The following is a 25,909-nucleotide window of genomic DNA, read 5'->3' as shown; positions in this document are numbered from 1 at the left end:
GACCGCTGTCACTTCACCGCTCCACTGACCGGCCTGACAGAAGGACAGCGCCGACTACGCCACTCCGACTGCAGTACCACTTGACAGAGTGAGACTGACAGGCAGTCAGGCCCGGCCAAAGGCACCATAGGAAGCTCCGCTTCGCCCGACCCAGGGCTCGGACTCGGGCTAAGTCCCGGAAGACGGCGAACTCCGCTCCGCCCGACCCAGGGCTCGGACTCGGGCTAAGTCCCGGAAGACGGTGAACTCCGCTCCGCCCGACCCAGGGCTCGGACTCGGGCTAAGTCCCGGAAGACGGTGAACTCCGCTCCGCCCGACCCAGGGCTCGGACTCGGGCTAAGTCCCGGAAGACGGCGAACTCCGCTCCGCCCGACCCAGGGCTCGGACTCGGGCTAAGTCCCGGAAGATGACGAACTCCGCTCCGCCCGACCCCGGGCTCGGACTCGGGCTCAGCCCCAGAAGACGACGAACTACGCTCCGCCCGACCCCAGGGCTCGGACTCCACCTTGGCCTCTGCCGACGACCTCCGCCTCGCCCGACCCAGGGGCTCGGACTCGGCCTCGGCCACGGAAGACAGACTCGACCTCGGCTTCGGAGGAGCCTCCGCATCACCCAACCTAGGGCGTAGGCCAGCCACGTCAACAGGAGGTGCCATCATCACCCTACCCCGAGCTGACTCGGGCCGCAGGGAACAAGACCGGAGTCCCATCTGGCTAGCTCCGCCAGATAGGCAATGATGGCGCCCCGCATACCCTGTGACGACGGCGGCTCTTAGCCCCCTTACGGAAGCAAGAGGACGTCAGCAACGACCCGACTGCTCCGACAGCTGTCCCTCCGCCAGGCTCCGTCGCTCCTCCGACGGCCACGACATCACACCAGCTGGGTGCCAAAATCTCTCCGGCTGCCACATCGGCATGTACTTAGGGCGCTAGCTCTCCCCCGCTAGACACGTAGCACTCTGCTACACCCCCATTGTACACCTGGATCCTCTCCTTGCGCCTATAAAAGGAAGGACCAGGGCCCTCTTAGAGAGGGTTGGCCGCGCGGGGACGAGGACGAGACAGGCGCTCGCTTGGAGCCGCTCGCTTCCCTCACCCGCGTGGACGCTTGTAACCCCCTACTGCAAGCGCACCCGACCTGGGCGCGGGACGAACACGAAGGCCGCGGGATTCCCACCTCTCTCACGCCGGTCTCCGGCCGCCTCCTCGCTTCTCCCCCCTTCGCGCTCGCCCTCGCGCTCGACCCATCTGGGCTGGGGCACGCGGCGACACTCACTCGTCGGCCCACGGGACCCCCCGGTCTCGGAACGCCGACAGAAGTGTGCCCTAGTCTGGCACATCGGACAGTCCGGTGCACTAGGGGACTTCACGCTGAACTCTTCACCTTCGGGAAAATCCAGAGGTGCTCCGCTATAATTCACCGGACTGTCCGGTGTACACCGGACAGTGTCCGGTGCCCCAGGGAAGAGCAACTCTGGAACTCGCCAGCCTCGGGAATTCGCTCCGCTATAATTCACCGGACATGTCCGGTGTACACCGGACTGTCCGGTGAGCCAGTGGAGCAACGGCTACTTCGCGCCAACGGTCACCTGCTACAGCATTAAATGCGCGCCAGAGCGCGCAGAAGTCAGGCACGCGCGAAGTGGCGCACCGGACACTCTACAGTGCATGTCCGGTGTGCCACCGGACATCCAGGCGGGCCCAGCAGTCAGAGCTCCAACGGTCGGAACCCAACGGCCTAGTGACGTGGCTGGCGCACCGGACACTGTCCGGTGTGCACCGGACTTTCCGGTGCACCATACGACAGACAGCCCCACCAAATGGCTAGTTTGGTGGTTGGGGCTATAAATACCCCCAACCACCCCACATTCAAGACATCCAAGTTTTCACACTTCCAACCACTTACAAGAGCTAGGCATTCAATACAAGACACACCCAAGTGATCAAATCCTCTCCCAATTTCACAAAAGCTTTAGTGACTAGTGAGAGTGATTTGTTGTGTTCTTTTGAGCTCTTGCGCTTGGATTGCTTTCTTCTTTCTCATTCTTTTCTTGTGATCAAAACTCACTTGTAACTGAGGCAAGAGACACCAATTGTGTGGTGGTCCTTGCGGAGAAGTTTTGTTCCCGGTTGATTTGAGAAGAGAAAGCTCACTCGGTCCGAGGGACCGTTTGAGAGAGGGAAAGGGTTGAAAGAGACCCGGTCTTTGTGACCACCTCAACGGGGAGTAGGTTTGCGAGAACTGAAGCTCGGTAAAACAAATTCGCGTGTCACACTCTTTATTCGCTTGTGATTTGTTTTGCATCCTCTCTCGCGGACTCGTTTATATTTCTAACGCTAACCCGGCTTGTAGTTGTGATTAACTTTGTAAATTTCAGTTTCGCCCTATTCACCCCCCCCCCCTCTAGGCGACTTTCAATTGGTATCAGAGCCCGGTGCTTCATTAGAGCCTAACCGCTCGAAGTGATGTCGGGAGAACACGCCAAGAAGGAGATGGAGACCGGCGACAAGCCCGCTACAAGCCATGGGAAGGCTTCATCGGAAGAGTCCAACAACAAAAAGAAAGGGAAGGAGAAGAAAGCTTCCTCCCACAAGTCGCATCAGAGTGGCAACAAGAAAAAGAAAATGAGGAAGGTGGTCTACTACGAAACCGACACTTCATCACCTTCCACCTCCGGCTCCGACGCGCCCTCCATAACTTCTAAGCGCCATGAGCGCAAGAAGTTTAGTAAGATCCCCTTACACTATCCTCATACTTCTAGACATACTCCATTACTTTCCGTTTTATTAGGCAAACCGCCAACCTTTGACGGTGAAGACTATGCTAGGTGGAGTGATTTAATGAAATTTCATCTAACCTCACTCCACAAAAGTATATGGAATGTTGTTGAGTTTGGAGCACAGGTACCATCTGTAGGGGATGAGGATTTTGATGAGGACAAGGTGGCCCAAATCGAGCACTTCAACTCCCAAGCCACAACAATACTCCTCGCCTCTCTAAGTAGGGAGGAGTACAACAAGGTGCAAGGTCTAAAGAGCGCCAAGGAGGTTTGGGACGTGCTCAAAACCGCGCACGAGGGTGATGAACTCACCAAGATCACCAAGTGGGAAACGATCGAGGGGGAGCTCGGTCGCTTCCGTCTTCGCCAAGGGGAGGAGCCACAAGACATGTACAACCGACTCAAAACCTTGGTGAATCAAGTGCGCAACCTCGGGAGCAAGAAATGGGATGACCACGAGGTGGTTAAGGTTATTTTAAGATCACTTATTTTCCTTAACCCTACTCAAGTACAATTAATTCGTGGCAATCCAAGATATACACTAATGACTCCCGAGGAAGTAATCGGGAATTATGTGAGCTTTGAATTTATGATCAAGGGCTCACGGAAGATCAACGAGCTTGACGGTCCTTCTACGTCCGAAGCTCAACCGGTCGCATTCAAAGCAACGGAAGAGAAGAAGGAGGAGTCTACACCGAGTAGAACACCCATCGACGCCTCCAAGCTCGACAACGAGGAAATGGCGCTCGTCATCAAAAGCTTTAGCCAAATCCTCAAGCAAAGGAGGGGGAAAGATTACAAGCCCCGCTCCAAGAAGGTTTGCTACAAGTGTGGTAAGCCCGGTCACTTTATTGCAAAATGTCCTATTTCTAGTGACAGTGACAGGGGCGATGACAAGAAAGGGAGAAGAAAGGAGAAGAAGAGGTACTACAAGAAGAAGGGCGGCGATGCCCATGTTTGTCGGGAGTGGGACTCCGACGAAAGCTCTAGCGACTCCTCCGACGACGAGGATGCCGCCAACATCGCCGTCACCAAGGGCCTTCTCTTCCCCAACGTCGGCCACAAGTGCCTCATGGCAAAGGACGACAAAAAGAAGAAGGTTAAATCTAAACCCTCCACTAGATATGAGTCTTCTAGTGATGAAAATGCTAGTGATGAGGAAGATAACTTGCGCACTCTTTTTGCCAACTTAAACATGCAACAAAAAGAGAAATTAAATGAATTAATTAGTGCCATCCATGAAAAGGATGATCTCTTGGACTCCCAAGAGGACTTCCTAATCAAGGAAAACAAAACGCATGTTAAAGTTAAAAATGCTTATGCTCTAGAAGTTGAAAAATGTGAAAAAATATCTAGTGAGCTAAGTACTTGCCATGAAACTATAGACAACCTTAGAAATGAGAATACTAATTTGCTAGCTAAGGTTGATTCTATTGCTTGTAATGTTTCAATTCCCAATCTTAAAAATGATAATGATGATTTGCTTGCTAAGATTGAAGAATTGAACATGTCCATTGCTAGCCTTAGGATTGAAAATGAAAAATTGCTTGCTAAGGCTAAAGAACTAGATGTTTGCAATATTACAATTTCCGACCTTAGAGATAAAAATGATATATTGCGTGCTAAGATTGTTGAACTTAATTCTTGCAAACCATATACATCTACCGTTGAGCACACTATTATTTGCACTAGATGTAGAGATGTTGATATTAATGCTATACATGATCACATGGCTTTAATTAAACAACAAAATGATCATATAGCTAAACTAGATGCAAAAATTGCCGAACATGAAATTGAAAATGAAAAATTTAAATTTGCTCGTAGTATGCTTTATAGTGGGAGACGCCCTGGCATTAAGGATGGCATTGGCTTCCAACAGGGAGGCAATGTCAAAATTAATGCCCCTCCTAAGAAATTGTCCAACTTTGTTAAGGGCAAGACTCCCATGCCTCAGGATAACGAGGGTTACATTTTGTACCCTGCTGGTTATCCCGAGAGCAAAATTAGGAGAATTCACTCTAGGAAGTCTCACTCTGGCCCTAATCATGCTTTTATGTATAAGGGTGAGACATCTAGTTCTAGGCAACCAACCCGTGCTAAGTTTCCTAAGAAGAAAACTCCTAGTGCATCAAATGAACATAGCATTTCATTTAAGACTTTTGATGCATCTTATGTGTTGACTAACAAATCCGGCAAAGTAGTTGCCAAATATGTTGGGGGCAAGCACAAGGGGTCAAAGACTTGTGTTTGGGTACCCAAAGTTCTTGTATCTAATGCCAAAGGACCCAAAACCATTTGGGTACCTAAAGTCAAGAACTAAACATGTTTTGTAGGTTTATGCATCCGGGGGCTCAAGTTGGATCATCGACAGCGGGTGCACAAACCACATGACAGGGGAGAAGAAGATGTTCTCCTCCTATGAGAAAAACCAAGATCCCCAACGAGCTATCACATTCGGGGATGGAAACCAAGGTTTGGTCAAAGGATTGGGTAAAATTGCTATATCTCCTGACCATTCTATTTCAAATGTTTTTCTTGTAGATTCATTAGATTACAATTTGCTTTCCGTTTCTCAATTATGCAAAATGGGCTACAACTGTACTGATGTAGGTGTCACTGTCTTTAGAAGAAGTGATGATTCAATAGCATTTAAGGGAGTGTTAGAGGGTCAGCTATACTTGGTAGATTTTGATAGAGCTGAACTCGACACTTGCTTAATTGCTAAGACTAACATGGGCTGGCTCTGGCATCGCCGACTAGCACATGTTGGGATGAAGAATCTTCATAAGCTTCTAAAGGGAGAGCACATTTTAGGATTAACCAATGTTCATTTTGAGAAAGACAGGATTTGTAGCGCATGCCAAGCAGGGAAGCAAGTTGGTGCTCACCATCCACACAAGAACATCATGACGACCGACAGGCCACTGGAGCTCCTACACATGGATCTATTCGGCCCGATCGCTTACATAAGCATCGGCGGGAGTAAGTACTGTCTAGTTATTGTGGATGATTATTCTCGCTTCACTTGGGTATTCTTTTTGCAGGAAAAATCTCATACCCAAGAGACATTAAAAGGATTCTTGAGACGGGCTCAAAACGAGTTCGGTTTAAGGATCAAGAAAATTAGAAGCGACAACGGGACGGAGTTCAAGAACTCACAAATCGAAGGCCTCCTTGAGGAGGAGGGCATCAAGCATGAGTTCTCTTCTCCCTACACCCCTCAACAAAATGGTGTAGTGGAGAGGAAGAATAGAACTCTATTGGACATGGCTAGAACCATGCTTGATGAGTACAATACTTCGGATCGGTTTTGGGCCGAGGCGATCAACACAGCTTGCTATGCCATCAACCGGTTGTATCTACACCGAATCCTCAAGAAGACATCATACGAACTCCTAACCGGTAAAAAGCCCAATATTTCATATTTTAGAGTCTTTGGTAGCAAATGCTTTATTCTTGTTAAAAGAGGTAGAAAATCTAAATTTGCTCCTAAGACTGTAGAAGGCTTTTTACTAGGATATGATTCAAACACAAGGGCATATAGAGTCTTTAACAAGTCCTCTGGACAAGTTGAAGTTTCTTGTGACGTTGTGTTTGATGAGACTAACGGCTCTCAAGTAGAGCGAGTTGATCTTGATGAGATAGGTGATGAAGAGGCTCCATGCATCGCGCTAAGGAACATGTCCATTGGGGATGTGTGTCCAAAGGAATCCGAAGAGCCTCCAAATACACAAGATCAACCATCCTCCTCTACGCAAGCATCTCCACCAACTCAAAATGAGGATGAGGCTCAAGTTGATGAAGGAGAAGATCAAAGAGATGAGCCACCTCAAGATAACGGCAATGATCAAGGGGGAGATGCAAATGATCAAGACAAGGAGGATGAAGAACAGAGGCCGCCACACCCAAGAGTCCACCATGCAATCCAACGAGATCACCCCGTCGACACCATCCTCGGCGACATTCATAAGGGGGTAACCACTAGATCTCGTGTTGCTCATTTTTATGAACATTACTCTTTTGTTTCCTCTATTGAGCCACACAGGGTAGAGGAAGCACTACAAGATTCGGATTGGGTGGTGGCGATGCAAGAAGAGCTCAACAACTTCACTAGGAATGAGGTATGGCATTTAGTTCCACGTCCTAATCAAAATGTTGTAGGAACCAAATGGGTCTTCCGCAACAAGCAAGACGAGCATGGTGTGGTGACAAGGAACAAAGCTCGACTTGTGGCCAAAGGATACTCCCAAGTCGAAGGTTTGGACTTTGGTGAAACCTATGCACTCGTAGCTAGGCTTGAGTCAATTCGTATATTATTGGCCTATGCTACTTACCATGGCTTCAAGCTTTATCAAATAGACGTGAAGAGTGCCTTCCTCAATGGACCAATAAAGGAAGAGGTCTATGTTGAGCAACCTCCCGACTTTGAAGATAGTGAGTACCCTAACCATGTGTATAAACTCTCTAAGGCGCTTTATGGGCTCAAGCAAGCCCCAAGAGCATGGTATGAATGCCTTAGAGATTTTCTTATCACTAATGGTTTCAAAGTCGAAAAAGTCGATCCTACTTTATTCACTAAAACTCTTGAAAATGACTTGTTTGTATGCCAAATTTATGTTGATGATATTATATTTGGGTCTACTAATGAGTCTACATGTGAAGAATTTAGTAGGATCATGACACAAAAATTCGAGATGTCTATGATGGGGGAGTTGAAGTATTTCTTAGAATTTCAAGTGAAGCAACTCCAAGAGGGCACCTTCCTAAGCCAAACAAAGTATACTCAAGATATTCTAAGCAAGTTTGGAATGAAGGATGCCAAACCCATCAAGACACCCATGGGAACCAATGGGCATCTCGACCTCGACGAGGGAGGTAAATCTATCGATCAAAAGGTATACCGGTCGATGATAGGCTATTTGCTATATCTATGTGCATCTCGACCGGATATTATGCTTTCCGTATGCATGTGTGCAAGATTCCAAGCCGACCCTAAGGAAGCTCACCTTACGGCCGTAAAACGAATCTTGAGATATTTAGTTTATACTCCTAAGTTTGGGCTTTGGTATCCTAGGGGATCCACTTTTGATTTAATTGGTTATTCGGATGCTGATTGGGCGGGGTGTAAAATTAATAGAAAGAGCACATCAGGGACTTGCCAGTTCTTGGGAAGATCCTTGGTGTCTCGGGCTTCAAAGAAGCAAAATTCTGTAGCTCTTTCTACTGCCGAGGCCGAGTACATTGCCACAGGCCATTGTTGCGCGCAACTACTTTGGATGAGGCAAACCCTTAGGGACTACGGTTACAAACTAACCAAAGTTCCTCTTCTATGTGATAATGAGAGTGCAATCCGCATGGCGGATAATCCCGTTGAGCATAGCCGCACTAAACACATAGTCATTCGGTATCATTTTCTAAGGGATCACCAGCAAAAGGGAGATATCGAGATTTCATATATTAACACTAAAGATCAATTAGCCGATATCTTTACCAAGCCTCTTGATGAACAAACCTTTAACAAACTTAGGCATGAGCTAAATATTCTTGATTCTAGGAACTTCTTTTGTTGATTTGCACACATAGCTCATTCATATACCTTTGATCATGTCTCTTTCATATGCTATGACTAATGCCTTTTCAAGTCTATTTCAAACCAAGTCATAGGTCTATTTGAAAGGGAATTGGAGTCTTCGGCGAAGACAAAGGCTTCCACTCCGTAACTCATCCTTCGCCATCGCTCTAAGCAACTCTCCATCTTTGGGGGAGAAAAGGACTCCGTCTTATGGTATAATCTTCACTTCTATATCTTTTACCAAAGGGGGAGAGAGTTACTTCAAGGGCTCTAGTGACTCCGTTTTTGGCGATTCATGCCAAAGGGGGAGAGAGTATTAGCCCAAAGCAAAAGGACCGGTATTAGCCCAAAGCAAAAGGACCGCAACCACCACCTAATTTAAAAAAAAGATTTTCAATTGGAAATTTCAAATTGGCATCTTATTATGTTCCAAAGGGGGAGAAAGTAGTATTTCAAAATTGATATCTCAAAACCCTCTTGAACACTAAGAGGAGGATTTCATTTAGGGGGAGTTTTGTTCAAGTCAAAGGAAAATCATTTAAAACAGGGGGAGAAAATTTCAAATCTTGAAAATGCTTTGCAAAATCTTATTCATTTTATCTTTGACTATTTGCAAAAGGACTTTGAAAAGGATTTACAAAAGAATTTGCAAAAACAAAACATGTGGTGCAAGCGTGGTCCAAAATGTCAAAAATTGAAGAAACAATCCATGCATATCTTATAAGTATTTATATTGGCTCAATTCCAAGCAACCTTTGCACTTACATTATGCAAGCTAGTTCAATTATGCACTTCTATATTTGCTTTGGTTTGTGTTGGCATCAATCACCAAAAAGGGGGAGATTGAAAGGGAATTAGGCTTACACCTATTTCCTAAATGATTTTGGTGGTTGAATTGCCCAACACAAATAAATTGGACTAACTAGTTTGCTCTAGTGTATAAGTTATACAGGTGCCAAAGGTTCACACTTAGCCAATAAAAAGACCAAGAATTGGGTTCATCACAGAGAGCAAAGGGATAACCGAAGTGTGCCCTGGTGTGGCGCACCGGACAGTCCGGTGCACACCGGACAGTGTCCGGTGCACCAAGGGACTTCACGCTGAACTCTTCACCTTCGAGAAAATCTAGAGGCGCTCCGCTATAATTCACCGGACTGTCCGGTGCCCCAGGGAAGAGCAACTCTGGAACTCGCCAGCCTCGGGAATTCGCTCCGCTATAATTCACCGGACATGTCCGGTGTACACCGGACTGTCCGGTGAGCCAGTGGAGCAACGGCTACTTCGCGCCAACGGTCACCTGCTACAGCATTAAATGCGCGCCAGAGCGCGCAGAAGTCAGGCACGCGCGAAGTGGCGCACCGGACACTCTACAGTGCATGTCCGGTGTGCCACCGGACATCCAGGCGGGCCCAGCAGTCAGAGCTCCAACGGTCGGAACCCAACGGCCTGGTGACGTGGCTGGCGCACCGGACACTGTCCGGTGTGCACCGGACTGTCTGGTGCACCATACGACAGACAGCCCCACCAAACTGCTAGTTTGGTGGTTGGGGCTATAAATACCCCCAACCACCCCACATTCAAGACATCCAAGTTTTCACACTTCCAACCACTTACAAGAGCTAGGCATTCAATACAAGACACACCCAAGTGATCAAATCCTCTCCCAATTCCACAAAAGCTTTAGTGACTAGTGAGAGTGATTTGTTGTGTTCTTTTGAGCTCTTGCGCTTGGATTGCTTTCTTCTTTCTCATTCTTTTCTTGTGATCAAAACTCACTTGTAACCGAGGCAAGAGACACCAATTGTGTGGTGGTCCTTGCGGGGAAGTTTTGTTCCCGGTTGATTTGAGAAGAGAAAGCTCACTCGGTCCGAGGGACCATTTAAGAGAGGGAAAGGGTTGAAAGAGACCCGGTCTTTGTGACCACCTCAACGGGGAGTAGGTTTGCGAGAACCGAACCTCGGTAAAACAAATCTGCGTGTCACACTCTTTATTCGCTTGTGATTTGTTTTGCATCCTCTCTCGCGGACTCGTTTATATTTCTAACGCTAACCCGACTTGTAGTTGTGATTAACTTTGTAAATTTCAGTTTCGCCCTATTCACCCCCCCCCTCTAGGCGACTTTCACCCATCAAGGTGAGGATCCGAGCAGGACCATCAACTGGGAGACCACCCGACGTCGCCGCATTTTCTCACGGGCTGTAGACTCAAGTGGTGCAAGGGGGTTGGGGGAGGGGGCCTGCAGCCACGTGCCAGGGGGGCTACAATTCCGTGGCGCGATGTTTTGGGGCGGGGGTGCTCCGTCGATGGAAGGAGGCATGGTGGTTGGAAGGGGGCGTGCATCTCTGGAGTCTGGACTGCTGCAATCTCGGCGCCATCGATGCAAGGATGCATGAGAAGGGGGCATGCATCTCTGCAGCTTGGTCTGCTGCAATCTCGGCGCCGTCGATGCAAGGATGCAGGAGAAGGGGGCGAGGGCTGGATTCACGCGATGATGGAGCCGGGGGCAGGGGCACGGCGAGCTCCATGGGAGGGAGACATATGCGGGGGCGAGGGCATGGGGGTGTGGCAATCTTGCTGCCGTCGATGGAAGGATACGAGAGAAGGGGGTGGGAGTTGTGACCGCATAAATACGGACGACACCTTCGTCTTTAGACCTCAGCTTCCGGCCTACCATGGGCAGTGGCGAGGAACGCACAAAGGCAGCTGAGGGTAGGGATTGACCCTCTTCGCCGCAGCACCGGACGGAGCGAGGGGTGGGGGACCCTGTCGCTTGCTGCGTGGACAGCGGATTCATCGTTGGGTCGGGGGAACAACTGTGGGACCGAGAGTGCGAGGGAGAGGCGGGAAGTGCAAGGACTGAAATTGGAAGTTCCCACCATTGCTGGGGAGGTAAGGTTTACCGGATCTTGATGCAGAGCAGCTAGCTCTCGCTTGGCGCGCGGTGTACTCGCGGTCGGGAGAGAGGTCGCAGCGGCGCGGGTCGGATTCGGCATGGGACCACGCTTCGACGCTGCCTATAATGGAGCTCCTCCACCGTCTTACCTCCCGCTCGGACTCAGACATCGCGAAAAGTGGAGCGGCGAGGACGCGAGGGGGGCGCCGATGCTGGACAGGACGGGGCGAGGGCACGTACGCGCTGTGGCAGCAGCGGCGTCAAGCGCGCCGGTCGAGGGATGGGGGCGAGGACCGTGAACGGGGCAGGGGAGGCACCCGGGCGGGGCAGGGGCACCGAGGTGTGGATGGAGCGCTAATGCCGGAAGGACGAGGCGAGCGGAAGTTGCGCAGCCAGCGATAAGTGCGAGAGGACGTGAGGGCTGAGGCGCGGTGCTGCGTAGCGAGCGAAGGGCGGGGGCAGCTGAGGCGCGGTGCTGCGTAGCGAGCGGAGGGCGGGGGGCAGGCTTCACCAGATGTGGACGCCCTCCTTATGTTCTTAAGAAGTAGTATAGAATAGGCTCTCGTTTGGAAATTTGTTATCCTGAGCACTTTTAACCGTCACACTGACTATTAACTTGTATCGGCTGCAGTTTTTTTTGACCGGAGAACCTCCATTTCTATTACTTGCATAACAGAAATACAAACGTATGTACCAGTTGCTAAAGCAACCAAGCACCGACATACAAGGAAAGTAAACATAACCGACCTGATTCAGGTCATTGACATCTATCAAACATTGTCTACCTTCATGACATCAAGTAGAAGTACATCACCCAAAGAAAGGAGTCAGATTAAAGCAACAAACTGCGACACAGCGCATAACCAGAAAGCAGTCTAAACAAGACCGACCAAACAAAGGAGACCCAAGCCACTAAGCAACCAACCAGCAGACAAAGACCGACGGTCACTCCATATCCAGCGTCTGGTCACCATCTTCATTGTTCCCTTGCAGCTCTCTCCCTGAATTCCTTGCATTTGTAGCCTTCAGAAGAAGTTTCACCCCATCATGAAGTAAATCCTGCAACTCCTTCTTGCTCAGGCCTGCCCAGTTAAAGATCAACGCACATGCGTGACAAACAATTTCGACAGGAGAATTGACTACAATGTTTTGAAAGCACACATTATTTCTAGCTTTCCAAAGGGCCCAACAAATGGCAGAAGCACAAACAATACCAATATCCTTGGCATCACCCAAATTATGCTCAAGACAAATCCAGCACTGATTTAAGTTTCCAAGAACAACATTTGAATTAAAGCATTTAGCAACAACTCCCCACACAGATTTGGCGGTATGACAGGTAAAGAAGAGATGAGTGGTCGATTCAAATTCATCACAGAAACCACAGGAAGTATTTCCATTCCAATTTCTCCTAACCATGTTCTCTTTAGTTAGCAGCATATTATTTTCAAGTAACCACATGAAATTTTGATTTTCGGAGGGATTTTCCCTTTCCAAATATGTTTCAAATATGGGCCATAGGTAATACTGGTAATATTATCATATAAAGTCTTCACATAAAATTCTTTATTTTTACCCCATTTCCAGGAGACACAGTCTCCTAACCCCTGAAACTCAAAAGCCTGGAATTTCTCCATGATTTTGTCCCAATTACTCCTGATATCATCATTCAGCCATCTTCGAAAGTCAAGTTGGCCACCCCTCTCCTTAACATGCTGAACGAGAAGAAATTTATCATTGCACATTTCATATACATCTGGTTCAGACATAGCCAGGGGAATCTCGTTGATCCAGAGGTCCTCCCAAAATCTGGTTTTATCACCCGACCGAGTGATAACCTTTCTCCCAATGACATAATATTTTCTGATGTTCAACAAGTCATGCCAAACATGAGAATCAAAAGATTTGTGGCTAACATTCAGAATAGTGTCACCATGAATATATTTCTTGTTCATAATCTCTTGTTAGGTTCCTTTTTCATATTCAAGTTTCCACCACCATTTGCACATTAGACAAATATTCATGACTCTTAAATCTTTAATTCCAAGCCCACCTTTTTTCCTGTTAGCACAGACTCTATCCCACTTAACAAGGTGGTATTTTTTTCCTATCTCCTCCACCTTGCCAAAGAAAATTTTTTCGCTTAATGTCCAAATTTTTGATAGTGGTGCTAGGAAGAAGATACATCGACATATGATAGATTGGGGAATTTGATAAACAAGCATTAATCAAAGTAATCCTCCCAGCAATGGATAGAGAGCTCCCCTTCCAGCTATCTAACCTTTTATCAAACTTCTCTTCCAACCTTATCCAATCTGCAATTCGCAGACGGAAAGGACTAACAGGGACCCCAAGATACATCATGGGGAAAGTACCCATTTGGCAGTCAAAGAGATTCGCATACTGTATTTTAATATCATCATCCCCATTGATCACAAAAATTTCACTTTTCATAAAATTGATCTTTAAACCTGCCATCATTTCATAAATGTACAAGAGCATTTTCAGATTTCTAGCTTTGGAAAAATCATTTTCCATACAAATGATAGTATCATCGACATATTGTAACAAGATAACCCCATTGGGAATCAAATGCCTACCCAAACCATTCAAAACCCCGTTTTCATAGGCTTTGTCCATCATTCTAGCAAGGCTGTCAGCCACAAAATTAAAGAGAATAGGCGAGAGCGGATCTCCCTGTCGAACACCTTTGTAACTCTTAATATATTTACCAATCTGATTATTTATTTTCACACTAACAGTGCCACCCTCGACAACCATATGCATCCACATCATCCATTTGTTACCAAAACCCCTATTTTGAAGGCTAAGGAATAAAAAATCCCAATTGACTTTATCATAAGCCTTCTCAAAATCCAGCTTCAAAATAATACCAGTCTCCTTCCTTTTTTTAGTCTCATGCATGATCTCATGAAGAATCATAACACCAGTCATTATATTTCTGCCTTTGATAAAAGCAGTCTGATGCTCACTAATCAACTTCTGAGCATAAGGTTCGATTCTTATGGTTAAGACCTTAGTAATCAACTTATAGATGCAATTAAGAAGGCATATGGGTCTGTACTGCTGAATTTTGGTAGCTTCTTTACTCTTAGGAAGCAGAGTAATGATGCCATAATTAATTCTACTAACATCCAAATGCCCAACATGAAAATCCTGAAAAGACTAACAATATCTTTTTTAACAATGTCCCAACAAATCTGATAAAACTCAGCAGGAATACTGTCAGGATCAGCAGCTTTATTTTTCTCCATTTGAAAGAGTGCCTCTTTGATCTCTTTTTCAGAGAAATGATCACAGAGCACATTATTGTCTAGCTCATTCAGCTGCTCAAGACCATCCCAAACCTCCCTATCAATTTGGAACATATTTCCAGGAGCAGGACCAAACAAGCCCGAATAGTACTATGTTGCATGCAGCAAAATGTTTTCATCCCCAAAGATTTTTTTATCTCCTTTTTCAAGAAAAATTATGTTATTTTTCCTTTTTCGTCCATTCGCAATACGATGGAAATACTCATTATTTCCATCACCCTGGAAAAGCCAATTTTCATGAGCCCTCTGCTTCCAGAATAGTTCTTCCTCATCAAGCATCATCAAAATTTCAGTCATAAGAGAGCACCTATAATCAATCTGATTACTGTTCAGTAGATCAGATTCTTCAATTTCTTCCAATTTTCTTAACTCATAAGCAATCTGATCCCTTCGTTTTTTCACACCTTTGAGATTCCAATCCCAACCTTTAAGATACTGCTTACACAGCTTCAATTTTTGTTGGAACTTATCCAAAGTACTTTTAGCCCTGCAAGGCTTATTCCAAATCCTCCCAATAATCTGCTTAAAATCTGGATGCTTTAACCAGCCAATCTCAAAAACAAATGAGGATTTTGTTTTTTTAACCAGATTTTCAGAGTCATCAACAAGGGGATTATGATCAGAAATATGCCTGGGAAGTTTCTTAACCTTAACAAGAGAAAAGATATTTTCCCAGCTCCCACTCATCAGGACCCTATCCAACTTAACCAAAGTGGGCGTTTCCTGATTATTAGACCAAGTAAATCCCCTAGAAACCATATGAATTTCCACCAAATTGTGCTTATAAATCAAATCATTAAAAGGGCCAGAATGCTTGTGTATGGTGTGCTCTCTATTCTTTTCATAAGGGAACCGAATAATATTGAAATCTCCTCCCACAATGTATGGTTCTCTGCTATTTTCACAGAAATCATCAAGCTCTTTCAAAAAAATATCTTTGTATTTCTCCTGAGCAGGACCATATATCACCATAAGATTCCATTTACACAAAAGGGTTTTATCCTAGTAATTCACCTGGAGAATATGCTTTCCTTTCTTAAAAGATCCCACATCAAGATCATCAATTCTAGAGCCCACAAGAATGCCTCCAGATTTCCTTTAGCAGGAGACCAAAGCCATAAATATTCCCCTGATGGGTCCAGTTTTCTTGTGATGAAATCATCACAATCCCCAATCATAGTTTCTTGCAGGCCAATAAACTGGAATTTATATTGACTAATCATGTGTCTCATAAGAGGAGCAACCCCTTTCTTCCTGATACCTCTACAATTCCAAAGGAGGCCTTTCATTTTAAACCATTTTTATTTATATTATTATCATCCACACTTTTTGGGATTTTCCCAGTGTTTCTGATTTTTTTTATTGGGGCCAAGAATTTCATGTGCCTTTCCTTTACACCCTTTCTTAACTCCTTTTCTATATTCTCTCTTTTTTCTGGATTGGACCAAAATGAAGTCATCTGTTTTAGATTCTTCATGGTCTTGAATCCCTGTAAATTCGTCATTTTGCTTATTCATATTATCTTCCTCTTTTTTCTGCATAATCTCATTTTTTTCTGGCCCAAACATTGTCTAGCCAATTCCATTTCTTTTAGTAACTCAATAGATTCCATATTCTGGTTATTCATATTAATCCCCATTTTCTTGCTGATATCAATAATTTCATTAGAAGCTAAACAGGAAAAATTAGATTTGGGAATATAAGAGTTACCTTCCAAATTCCTTTTCACAGCCATTCTTCTGTTCTTCTCTTCATTTCTAATGCCCATATCTTTTTTAAGTCTCTCACTGACCCTTCTCACCGGGATGGGTGAAGGCATAGATTTCTGACTATCTTCATGATGCATAGTGTCATCATCCCTCTTTCTTTGATCTGAAAAATCCTCGCCTTCCTCTTGAGAAACATTCAGAATTGTGCTGCCTTGAGTACCAGAAATAAATTCTTCAGAGTTTTCCACTTCCTTCTCATTGAGATCTAGTTCTTCAATAATGACAGAGCATTTTGAGGATTTAGTCTAGTTCATATTCCGAGAATTCAGATTGTCTATTAGGTCAGCCTGCATATTCCACATAGTATGGTTGTTGGATCCAGATCCACGTTTTTTCATTGCCATGAGATCCTCTCCAAGAAGGTCACTATCATCATCATCCTCACTATCAGTTATATGCACTTTGTTCTTCTCTTCACCAGAACAACTGGAATAAGATTTACCGGTTTTAATTTCTTCATCTCCCACATTTTTTCCTTTGTTTGTATTTTTGTCAAGCCCTTTCATTTGATATGTAAAGCTTTGGGTTTTTTTGCTACAATCATCATGCTGCTTAATGCTTCCATCATCAAGATTCCCATAATCCACTTTATTCTCTTTCTGCATTTTACCTTCATATTTGGATCTTTTTGCAGCTTTCTGGTATGAGTCATCAACTCTAATCCCTGCCTCTAAAGATTGTTCGTCCTCTTCCGAATGGATTTCCCTTTCAAAGAAAAAATCATACAAAAACAATCCAAGAGAACTTTCCACAACTCCAGGAACGACAGTGACATCCCTGCAAGCAATTCTAGCTCTCACATATTCATTTCTGAGTCTGGTTCTTTCATCAATTTCGATCACCTTACCCACTAGCCCACCAACTTTTGCAATTGTCACCAGAGATCTTTGCTCCATAGGAATGCCACTTATCCTGAACCATCCTTTTTGCAAGCAGCCTTTAGCATTGACTGCAGGGGTCCAAGGATCAATTATGATCTAAGCTTTAGCTGTTCTCATGCCCAATGGTCTAAAGTATCCAAGATCCCCTATCATCTTAGGATCTGGAAATCTCATTACAAACTTATTGTCCCCCATAGATCTAGCAGACCATCTCCATAAATTATTGCCTAACATGTTCATGAATTCCAATTCAATCTGTTTTTCTCCAACATTCCCTTGAACAACCGTGATAATAGCAGTGCTGGATTTTTCTTTAATCATCCTATTGTCCACTCTTTCTTCAATATAGAAAAAAACTTTGATCCTCAACTTGTGCAGCACAAAGTTCCGGACCAAAATTCCATGGCAAGCATTTTTTGCAGTCAAACACAACATGATCATCACAATCGTACCACAAATGTCACAAGGAAAGTGATGTCGACAATCCTTAGTAAGATGATTCTTAAAGTGACAGAAAGCACAGCCGGATCTATCTAGATTAAAATTGCGGGTTACCTCTTTTTTCACGTGAGAATCTTTGGGGCCATCTTCTCCCATAGGATGGGGATTACCTTTCCAACTATCTTCATTCTTTTCTTCAGATCTGTTAACTTGACCTTCCCAGGGAGATGGGTTACCTTGATTCAAGGTATCACCATCCTCCCCCATGTCCGCCTCCTCAATAGTGCGACCACCTTTTTGATTTTGTATAGCTCCATCTTCGATTCTCCTCCAGACGTGATCGCGACCAGATCCGCGACCATATCCGTGCGCAGCTCCACGACGACCTGCTCCTCTTGGCTGCATCTTCACAACAACGATTGGAGCACAGTTTGCTTTCACCACACTTGCATAAGACTTCTGAGATCTCCCCCAGAAATGCCCAACAAATCTTTCGATTTGTGGTTTTGATGTGTGCACTGGAGAAGAGATGTAGGTATGCGGCTTAGGGTTTGGAGGGGAACACAAATGAGCCGATTCGGCGTTCGCATTCCTCGATATATCTGATTCAGGTATTTTTCCCCAAAGCCCCTCAACTTCTTCAGTTTTCTTGACCACCGCCTTACACTTTTCCTCAATACACCCTCTAGAATCCCGAAATTGAGGCAAAACAGCATCTCCCCGAGGGGGCGTGATCCAGGACGGAATCAAGTCTCCATGAATTTTCCATGGATTAAGGCTTTGATTTCTCCCGGATTTCCAACGAAGCATCATAGGAGTATGTTTGATTTTCATACTCCGCAAATCAACAAATTCAAACGAGGAATCATTATTGCAAGCACAAAATTCCTGATTCACAATCGATTGCTCCTCAATTTCAACACGACCAGATAGGTGATGCGATTTGGAATCATGCCTTCTGTTTTCCTTCCGCAAATTCCCAGAATTCAACCCCGACTGATGCAGCCGGAGGTTGGATGGCGGCATAGGTCCAACATGCATGGGCTCCGATCTCTCCATGACCTCCGAGGTTCGAGGTATTGCGGCCATGAGATGGCCCGTCGGACCCGGCTGACTGGAGCAAGGCGACGACCGCGCTGGAGAGGCGGGCGAGGGGCGAACTCCGCTGGCTTTCCGGAATAAATCTGTTCAAATAACATTTTAGTTGTTACCAGCTGCAGTTAACGCGTGTGTGGACGGTTGGTGCCCTTCTGTTTTGTTGAAGAGGTGGACTTATCCGTTCTCGTCGACACGGATCCAACCCCGCTCCCACACTGTCCTGGTTCATTGCTAGAGTTCGACCTTCCTCTCATCTCCCCCTCTCCCCATATATTTTGTTGCCTCATGTAACCTGTCCCACCCCCGATGGAGTCTGACAAAGCTTCGTTGGCCGTGGTTGATTGCCTCACCGCAACACGTCTGCTAGCGTTGCTGTTGAATCTGTCATTGATGCCAGTGAGACGTCAACTCAGTTAGTTGCTCTAGCGGAGAAGTCTCACGCTGAGGCTATGAAGAAATCTGTTGTGCTTATAGATTTGCCAGCATATACCGAATGAAGGTTGTATCCAGGGTTGAACTGTATTTTGTGTTTGGTAGATTTAGAACTGCTTTGTAGAACAGGCATATGGCCTTTGTGTTGTGAACCTGGGCATATGTTATGAACAGGCCTATGGCTTTTGTGTTGTCAATGATGAAACAATTCCTTCTCTTGTGTTTGCAATATGAAATGTGAAAAAATCAGCAATTCTGTTTAGTGAACTTCACCCACTAGAAGGTGTTTTTTGTCATATTTCTGAACTACAACTACTATTATTCACATGCAAACTTGTGTTCTGTTCTGTGAACTACAACTACCATTATTCAACAACAAGGACCACTTGCAAACAAATCTGTGAGCTGATGCTACAAAAAAGCTAGGTAACTAGTTTTATACATGACATCTGTCCTTATTTTCTAGACATCATTCATCTTCTTCATTGGAGTCAGATTTTCCCCTAGTTCTACTTCTACTACCTGCTGTGAAGATGAATTTGCTAGTTGTGTTGGCAACAATTTTGATGACAAAGGAGACAAGTGTGGTTCTGGCTGTGATGAAGAAGCTGGCTCCTAGGAAACATTTCTTTGTTGAGTTCTTTCTTGGTTTCCTTTTCCTGTGTAGATGATTATTAGATAAACAACCAAAAATAATTTCTAAAAGCACTTTAATTTGCATCGATCGTCAGAGTAGCATCGACCAACAACGACGGATTGAGGGCCAGCCCTGTGTCGCTGCCTCCCTCACCTGGAGGCAACGAGGAGGATAACTTGGGCTACGTGGACTGCGAGGTCCGGCGAGGGGACTGTCGGAAGTGGCATTGGGGACCAAGAAAGAGAAGGGATAAAGGTTGGTTTTCACGAACTGAAGAATAGAGGAAGGCCAATCCGTTTTAACGAACGGGAATATAATGATTGAACGTAACATAAGGGTAGTTTTGTCCACGCGCTTGAAGACGGCGGTCGATACAAGTTAATAGTCAGCACGACAATAAAAAGTGCCCACAATGATAAATTTCCAAATAGGAGTCTATTATTATAATACTAAAATTCTAATTGTAACGATGGAGATACCAAACTTCTGAAGCACATATTTCGGGATACCTCAGCTCAAAAAAAAAAAACTCCAAAAACGCAACACATCGCGTCGCGATTCGCGAGGGCTCCCCCCAACCCCATCAAGTCTGGCCAGGTCTCTCCCATATCGGGTTCTCCCTTCCTCTTCCTGTTTCCGCGCGCGAGATCGCCGCCCCGGGTGGGCTCTAGATCCCGATGGCCTCGCGCCGCCGCACCCTGCTCAAGGTCATCATCCTCGGCGACAGCGGGTGAGCGCTTCGGATCTCCCTCCCCCCTGCGAGGGCTTTGCCTTTTGTCTCTCGCTGACCTCTGCTTCCTGTGATCTAGGGTTGGGAAGACGTCTTTGATGAACCAGTATCCTGCGATTCAGATCGATTCTTGACAAGCTGACTTGATTTCGTTTCGTTGAATTTTTTATTCTTCTGGTTGGTTGGTTGGTTTGGGTTGTGTTTTCTTTGAGCTGTGATGTAATTCAGATATGTGAACAAGAAGTTCAGCAACCAGTACAAGGCTACGATTGGGGCGGATTTCCTCACCAAGGAGGTGCAGTTCGAGGACAGGCTCTTCACTCTGCAAGTAAGATTGGTTACCCTAGCCGTATGCCGTGCCGTGATCTGGGAGTAGTTATGTTTCTTTACGCCAACTTCAGCCCCGATTAGTACTTTCTTAATTAGTTCGCGAACTCATTCATCAGCTGGGATATTTAGAAAGTATAGGAGAGGGTGTTTGCCGCTCAACATTTGTTAGGTCATAGCGTCGTGCTTGTCGCGTCTGATTCAGTATCCTCAATATGCTGTTTCGTTTATGCAGTTTGCTTACACTTGGAATGTCTAGCTCCAGTACTAGGTCCTGTTGGCAAAATTTCAGTTTCATCAATTTTATTGCATCATTGATTACTGTAATGGCAACAATGTAGTGAAGTATTTCTGCTAGAAAACGTGCCTCCTAAATTTTCTGAGGAAAACAGTACTACTAAAAGGTGTACCCTTTATAACATCTGGGCATCTGCATTGTTTTTCATTCTTTACTAGTGAATCAGATGTTGCTGTTTATATTGGCATGTTGGCATGATGTTGTTTATATTAACATAGGGCATTTGGGACAGATGTATTATTAACTCCTTTTCTATACTTGACCGTAATCTTGCTCTTTGCTTAATTCACAAACGGCTGTTTTCAGATCATTTCAAACCTTCTAGATATCCGTTATTTTTTCATGCTACTTTGTAAAGCACCATCTTCATCGTCTCTATTGTGCACATAAGAAATCTATGTAGATCCAGATTAATATCATGTCAAGAGAAATGTCAAAGGTATTGTCTTCTGGTTTATGGTGTTTAACAAGTCTTTGTAGATATGGGACACTGCTGGTCAGGAAAGGTTTCAGAGTCTTGGCGTTGCATTCTACCGGGGAGCAGATTGTTGTGTCCTAGTCTATGATGTTAATTCTATGAAATCGTTTGATAATCTTCACAACTGGCGTGAAGAGTTTCTAATTCAGGTGAAATATTTTCAACGGTTTATTAGTTCAGTGATTCAGTCTCACAATTCATAACAATCCTGTTTTTTCCCCTAACTATGGATGTTTCACTTTGCAGGCGAGCCCATCAGATCCTGACAATTTCCCTTTTGTTCTGTTGGGTAACAAAGTTGATGTAGATGGTGGGAACAGCCGTGTGGTAAGCAACACTACATGATTTGCTCTCTGAATAAATTCTTCTCTTGAACTGGATCATGAGCTGCTTAGAAACATAATCTGCTTTGGTTTTAGGTGTCGGAGAAAAAGGCAAAGGCATGGTGCGCCTCTAAAGGGAACATCCCGTACTTTGAGACGTCTGCTAAGGATGGAACGAACGTGGAAGATGCCTTCCAGTGTATTGTAAAGAATGCTCTGAAGAATGAACCGGAGGAAGAATTGTAAGCACACTTATTCTCGTTTCTTTGTTTGTTTGATTGGCATTTGACAGTACTGTTTTTATGTGACATTAATCGTTGCAAGTACTAGAAAACCGGAGCACTGCTGTAAAAGTAATTACATTTTTAATATCAACTGGTCCTTCTGTTGGTCTTTTTGCTCCAGTTATTAGTCATCAGCAAAATAAGGCACTTTCTGTTGATCCTCTTTCTGGGGGTGTACCAGGGTTGGCATCATTAGCTGCTGCAATAAGACTAGCTTCTTCTGCTGATCTCGTTTTCAGTATTATATCTATGTAAAATCATCAATCACTTTTGATTTCCTTCATTTGTTTCCCTGTGCTGGTCCTTTATTATCTGTGTAAAAGCCGTCCCCTTTTTTGACCTTATCGATTTGTTCTTGAAGGTATGTGCCAGATACCGTGGATGTGGTAGGTGGCAACCGGGCTCAGAGATCATCTGGCTGCTGTTAAGACATGAGGCATCCACGAGGCGTGGTGATCATCATCGGCTATGCAGTGACCAAACAATACCTCAACATTGCTGGGCCTCCATGGTTATCTACGTGTCCGTATTCCATTTGTTACCTTTCCAGTCTCCTGCTATGTACCCAAGGGCGCATTTCCCATGCTGTCAGTCAATCCGTAGACTTCATTTGTGCAGTTCCATCAGTAGCGTCATACCTTGTGAATACAGTTGGACAAAATAAGAGCAAGCCTGAACTGAAGTTCGTCTCTGTGTGGGATGGGGGTCGCCTTTTCCTCGCTTTCTGCTTCAATGCGAGTTGCCACACCCGTGCTGGCTAGAAATGCCGTCCCTTCTGGAAAGCGACACCCAGTTGGCACCATAAATTCAATGCAAGACGTCTTCAAAATCAGTTGCCATAATTTGAATTTCAATTGGAGCAGATTTGCAATCCAAGTCCAAAACTCAACGTTCTGAAGAGTCGAAAGAGCAGATTTGCCGTTTTTTTTAATGTCGAATCTTTTATGGCGTTGGCGTTGGTGCCATGCTGCTGCACAGCCTCAAATAGAGTATATTTATAGAAACCGAAAAGGGGCGCAGGCTCGTGTCCGGCAGCCATTGCCAGTGAGTGAGCACGCATGAGAACACAGGCGGCGCGGCAGCAGCAGCCAGCAGGTAATGCCACATTGCTCTCGGAGAACAACATTACAGTTACAGCAATCCTATTCCAGCAAACAACCTCTTACATAAACACTGCATTCTTGCAATTGTCAGTCCTTGAAGCCTAAAAAAACAAAGCATACGGCAGACGAGCTTAAAAAAACAAGAGCAGCAGTCATCCATGCGGCCCCATTAACTTGCCAGTCGCCATAGCACATAGACACCATGCCTTCACCTTCACCTCCTTCCAGATCAGTGTTCTAGACTCCTAAGCAGCGCACGTGCTGCCACACATGAGGTTCCTGCGGGCAAGACATGAGTCGTTACCAAAGAAAACACATCAGTAAATCAATTTTTTTTTGTTACAAAAGAATCGTTCCAAATGGTTTGTTCTTAAGTCCGAACAGAAGTCGATGAACCAGACGCCTGGTTTTTTCTGGCAAATTGACCAATAGACTGCTGGATTTTCACTGGATTGTAATCGCTATTAGGCTACGGTCAGCAGATCACGCATATAGCCGTGGCCGAGATTGAAATGATAGACGGGGATGAGTAAGCTTTGACTGCTGGAGATATTAGAAGGCATATGACCAACCAACTAGTATACGGTGGAAAGATGGAGCTTACATGATAGAGCACCCGGAGCCACGCCTGTTCTTCCTCCTGGCAGGCGTCGCCTCCCTCCTCCGCGGGGGCTGAAGGACCACTTTGATGGCTGTGTCGAAGACCGACTTGACATTCTAGTATGGCCAACAGTACAATTGAACAACAAACAGGTCAGTAAAATCAGTCTGTTACATTTACAAACAGTCCATACGTGTCTAGTAGTTTTTAATCAACCAAACAGCAACCCATCCATATCTGAAACAGGACATGGTCTCATGGCTACTACCTGCTGCGTTTTGGAACTGCACTCGATGTAAGCCGCAGCGCCGATCTGCCTCCTCAGTTCTTCGCCCTGCGTGAAAGGAAAAAAAAAAGAAGAGGAAGATGGAGTTAAAGAGAGACTGCATCACGCTTCTGATAACTGTCTGTCTGCATTCGGCATTGGAAATGGGTATACTATGGAAGAGCAAACCTGTGCCGTCGTGATCGTCGACGCTCCAGGATGGTCAGCAAGGTAGGCCCTGTGGTCACGGAGATCTGGACAGTTTCCAACCGAAATTCCTCAACTGACCGGCGTTAAAGCTCATGAAATTAAGGTCGCGTTCAGCACTTCCTCACCTAACTTGGTCCCGACAAGAACGACCGGGACGTCGGGCGCGAATCTGCGAAGCTCTGGCACCCACTGTTTCGTTGTTCAGGAACAGAATGGTCAGTTCAGAATGCTCCAGCCATCATTCTGAGAAACTGCTAGGTATATTCTGAACAGAATGGTCATCATTCTGATAAACTGCTCCACACAGGCACTTGCTCTACAGATCTAAAATTCCAAGGCTTTCCTTCCTGGCTTCTCTATCTACAATCACAAGCACGTGCTGATCCTACCACCATACCTTCTTAAGGACGTTCTCATAGCTCGCCCTGCTGATCAAGGAGAAGGCCAGCACGAACACGTCCGCGCCCCTGTAGCTCAGTGGCCGCAATCTGCTGTAGTCCTCTTGTCCTGAACGGAACAGAGAAGGAAGGGAACACATTGATAGAGCAGCTGTAGAGATTCAGCCGTGGGAGCGGAAGCAGCAGCCAGTACCTGCAGTGTCCCAGAGGCCCAGGTTGACGATGCTGCCGTCCACGGAGACGTTGGCGCTGAAGTTGTCGAACACCGTGGGGATGTAATCCTGTCAGGAACCCAGAGAACAGGGCGCCGTCAGTTTCAGCGAGCAGTGCAGTGCAGTGCAGAGCAGAGGACGGAATGAGTGTCGTGAGCTCATGCATGAGCGTCAGTGCGTTACCGTGGGGAACTTGTTGCTGGTGTAGCAGATGAGCATGCAGGTCTTGCCCACCGCGCCGTCCCCCACCGTGACGCACTTGATGAACTTGGTCACGCTCATCTCCTCCCAGCCCCGGCCTCTCCTTCTCACAACAGGCGGCGGCGGCGGCGGCGGAAGGCACTGCTCCGAGGGCAAGCAGCAAGCCAAGAGAGCAGGAAGCGGAGGAACAGAGACAACGACAACGGTTGCCTTGCTTTGCTTATCTTCTACGAGAAGGAAGGCAGGCAGGCAAGGCAAAAGGCACCGCACGGGCACCGGCCTCCCGCATTTACAGAACTCGCCGCTCGCAGCTGGCTGCCTGGGTGTGCACCCTGCTCTGCTACCCGCTGGCCTAGCTAGGGAGTAGGGAGGCGTTACGGGCCCAGGCCCCAGGGCCGCCCAGAGACCAGACGAGCTGACAGCCGCGCGGTGCTGGCACTGCTCCTTGCCGTGATTACCCATAGATTGCTTGCTCTCGTGTTACTGGAACGTATCCTGTGCTGTGTATCATCACTTCACGACAAACCTGAACGCACGGCCCATACTCGGCGGGGTCTCCATTTGATTTGTTGTACACGTGAAAGAGCTGAATATTTCAAATTTCTTATTACTAGACTACTAGTAGTACTATTTTCTACT

At 45.9% G+C, this 25,909-nt stretch overlaps 2 protein-coding genes across 3 annotated transcripts; one reads left to right on the top strand and one right to left on the bottom strand.

The window, feature by feature from the left end:
- Positions 1-20,269: 20,269 nt before the first annotated feature.
- LOC100272622 (Ras-related protein RABG3f) lies at positions 20,270-23,120 on the top strand. Of its 2 annotated transcripts, none has more exons than XM_008656306.2 (7): positions 20,270-20,570; positions 20,650-20,676; positions 20,799-20,898; positions 21,676-21,822; positions 21,920-22,000; positions 22,093-22,238; positions 22,642-22,971. In XM_008656306.2, exons 1-7 carry the CDS (start codon positions 20,518-20,520, stop codon positions 22,706-22,708), a joined length of 621 nt encoding a protein of 206 aa, XP_008654528.1. In that variant the 5' UTR covers positions 20,270-20,517; the 3' UTR covers positions 22,709-22,971. The 2 variants fall into 2 exon arrangements, with proteins under 2 accessions (XP_008654528.1, NP_001140557.1); NM_001147085.1 differs by having other exon boundaries at positions 20,459-20,570; positions 21,709-21,822; positions 22,642-23,120.
- A 293-nt stretch (positions 23,121-23,413) lies between these two features.
- Positions 23,414-25,499, bottom strand: LOC542503 (Rho-related protein from plants 7). Its single transcript, NM_001112053.1, has 8 exons — positions 25,253-25,499; positions 25,051-25,138; positions 24,857-24,966; positions 24,585-24,648; positions 24,439-24,503; positions 24,253-24,318; positions 23,988-24,100; positions 23,414-23,662 (listed from the first exon to the last, which is right to left on the bottom strand). The coding sequence occupies exons 1-8, from the start codon at positions 25,349-25,351 to the stop codon at positions 23,629-23,631; spliced, it is 639 nt and encodes a 212-aa protein (NP_001105523.1). The 5' UTR covers positions 25,352-25,499; the 3' UTR covers positions 23,414-23,628.
- Positions 25,500-25,909: the final 410 nt, after the last annotated feature.

This window comes from Zea mays, chromosome 8 (genome assembly GCF_902167145.1).
Source record: "Zea mays cultivar B73 chromosome 8, Zm-B73-REFERENCE-NAM-5.0, whole genome shotgun sequence".
Taxonomy (NCBI): Eukaryota; Viridiplantae; Streptophyta; class Magnoliopsida; order Poales; family Poaceae; genus Zea; species Zea mays.
This window is presented reverse-complemented; position numbering and strand designations above follow the sequence as displayed.

Bases quoted from the DNA above. Each gene is read 5' to 3' on its own strand.
- LOC100272622 (XM_008656306.2), top strand. From the start codon at position 20,518: ATGGCCTCGCGCCGCCGCACCCTGCTCAAGGTCATCATCCTCGGCGAC. The intron at 21,823-21,919 runs GTGAAATATTTT...TTCACTTTGCAG, and splicing joins GTGAAGAGTTTCTAATTCAG to GCGAGCCCATCAGATCCTGA. The intron at 22,001-22,092 runs GTAAGCAACACT...CTTTGGTTTTAG, and splicing joins ATGGTGGGAACAGCCGTGTG to GTGTCGGAGAAAAAGGCAAA.
- LOC542503 (NM_001112053.1), bottom strand. From the start codon at position 25,351: ATGAGCGTGACCAAGTTCATCAAGTGCGTCACGGTGGGGGACGGCGCG. The intron at 24,967-25,050 runs GTACTGGCTGCT...TGTTCCGTTCAG, and splicing joins GGGCCTCTGGGACACTGCAG to GACAAGAGGACTACAGCAGA. The intron at 24,649-24,856 runs GTATGGTGGTAG...ACAACGAAACAG, and splicing joins ATGAGAACGTCCTTAAGAAG to TGGGTGCCAGAGCTTCGCAG.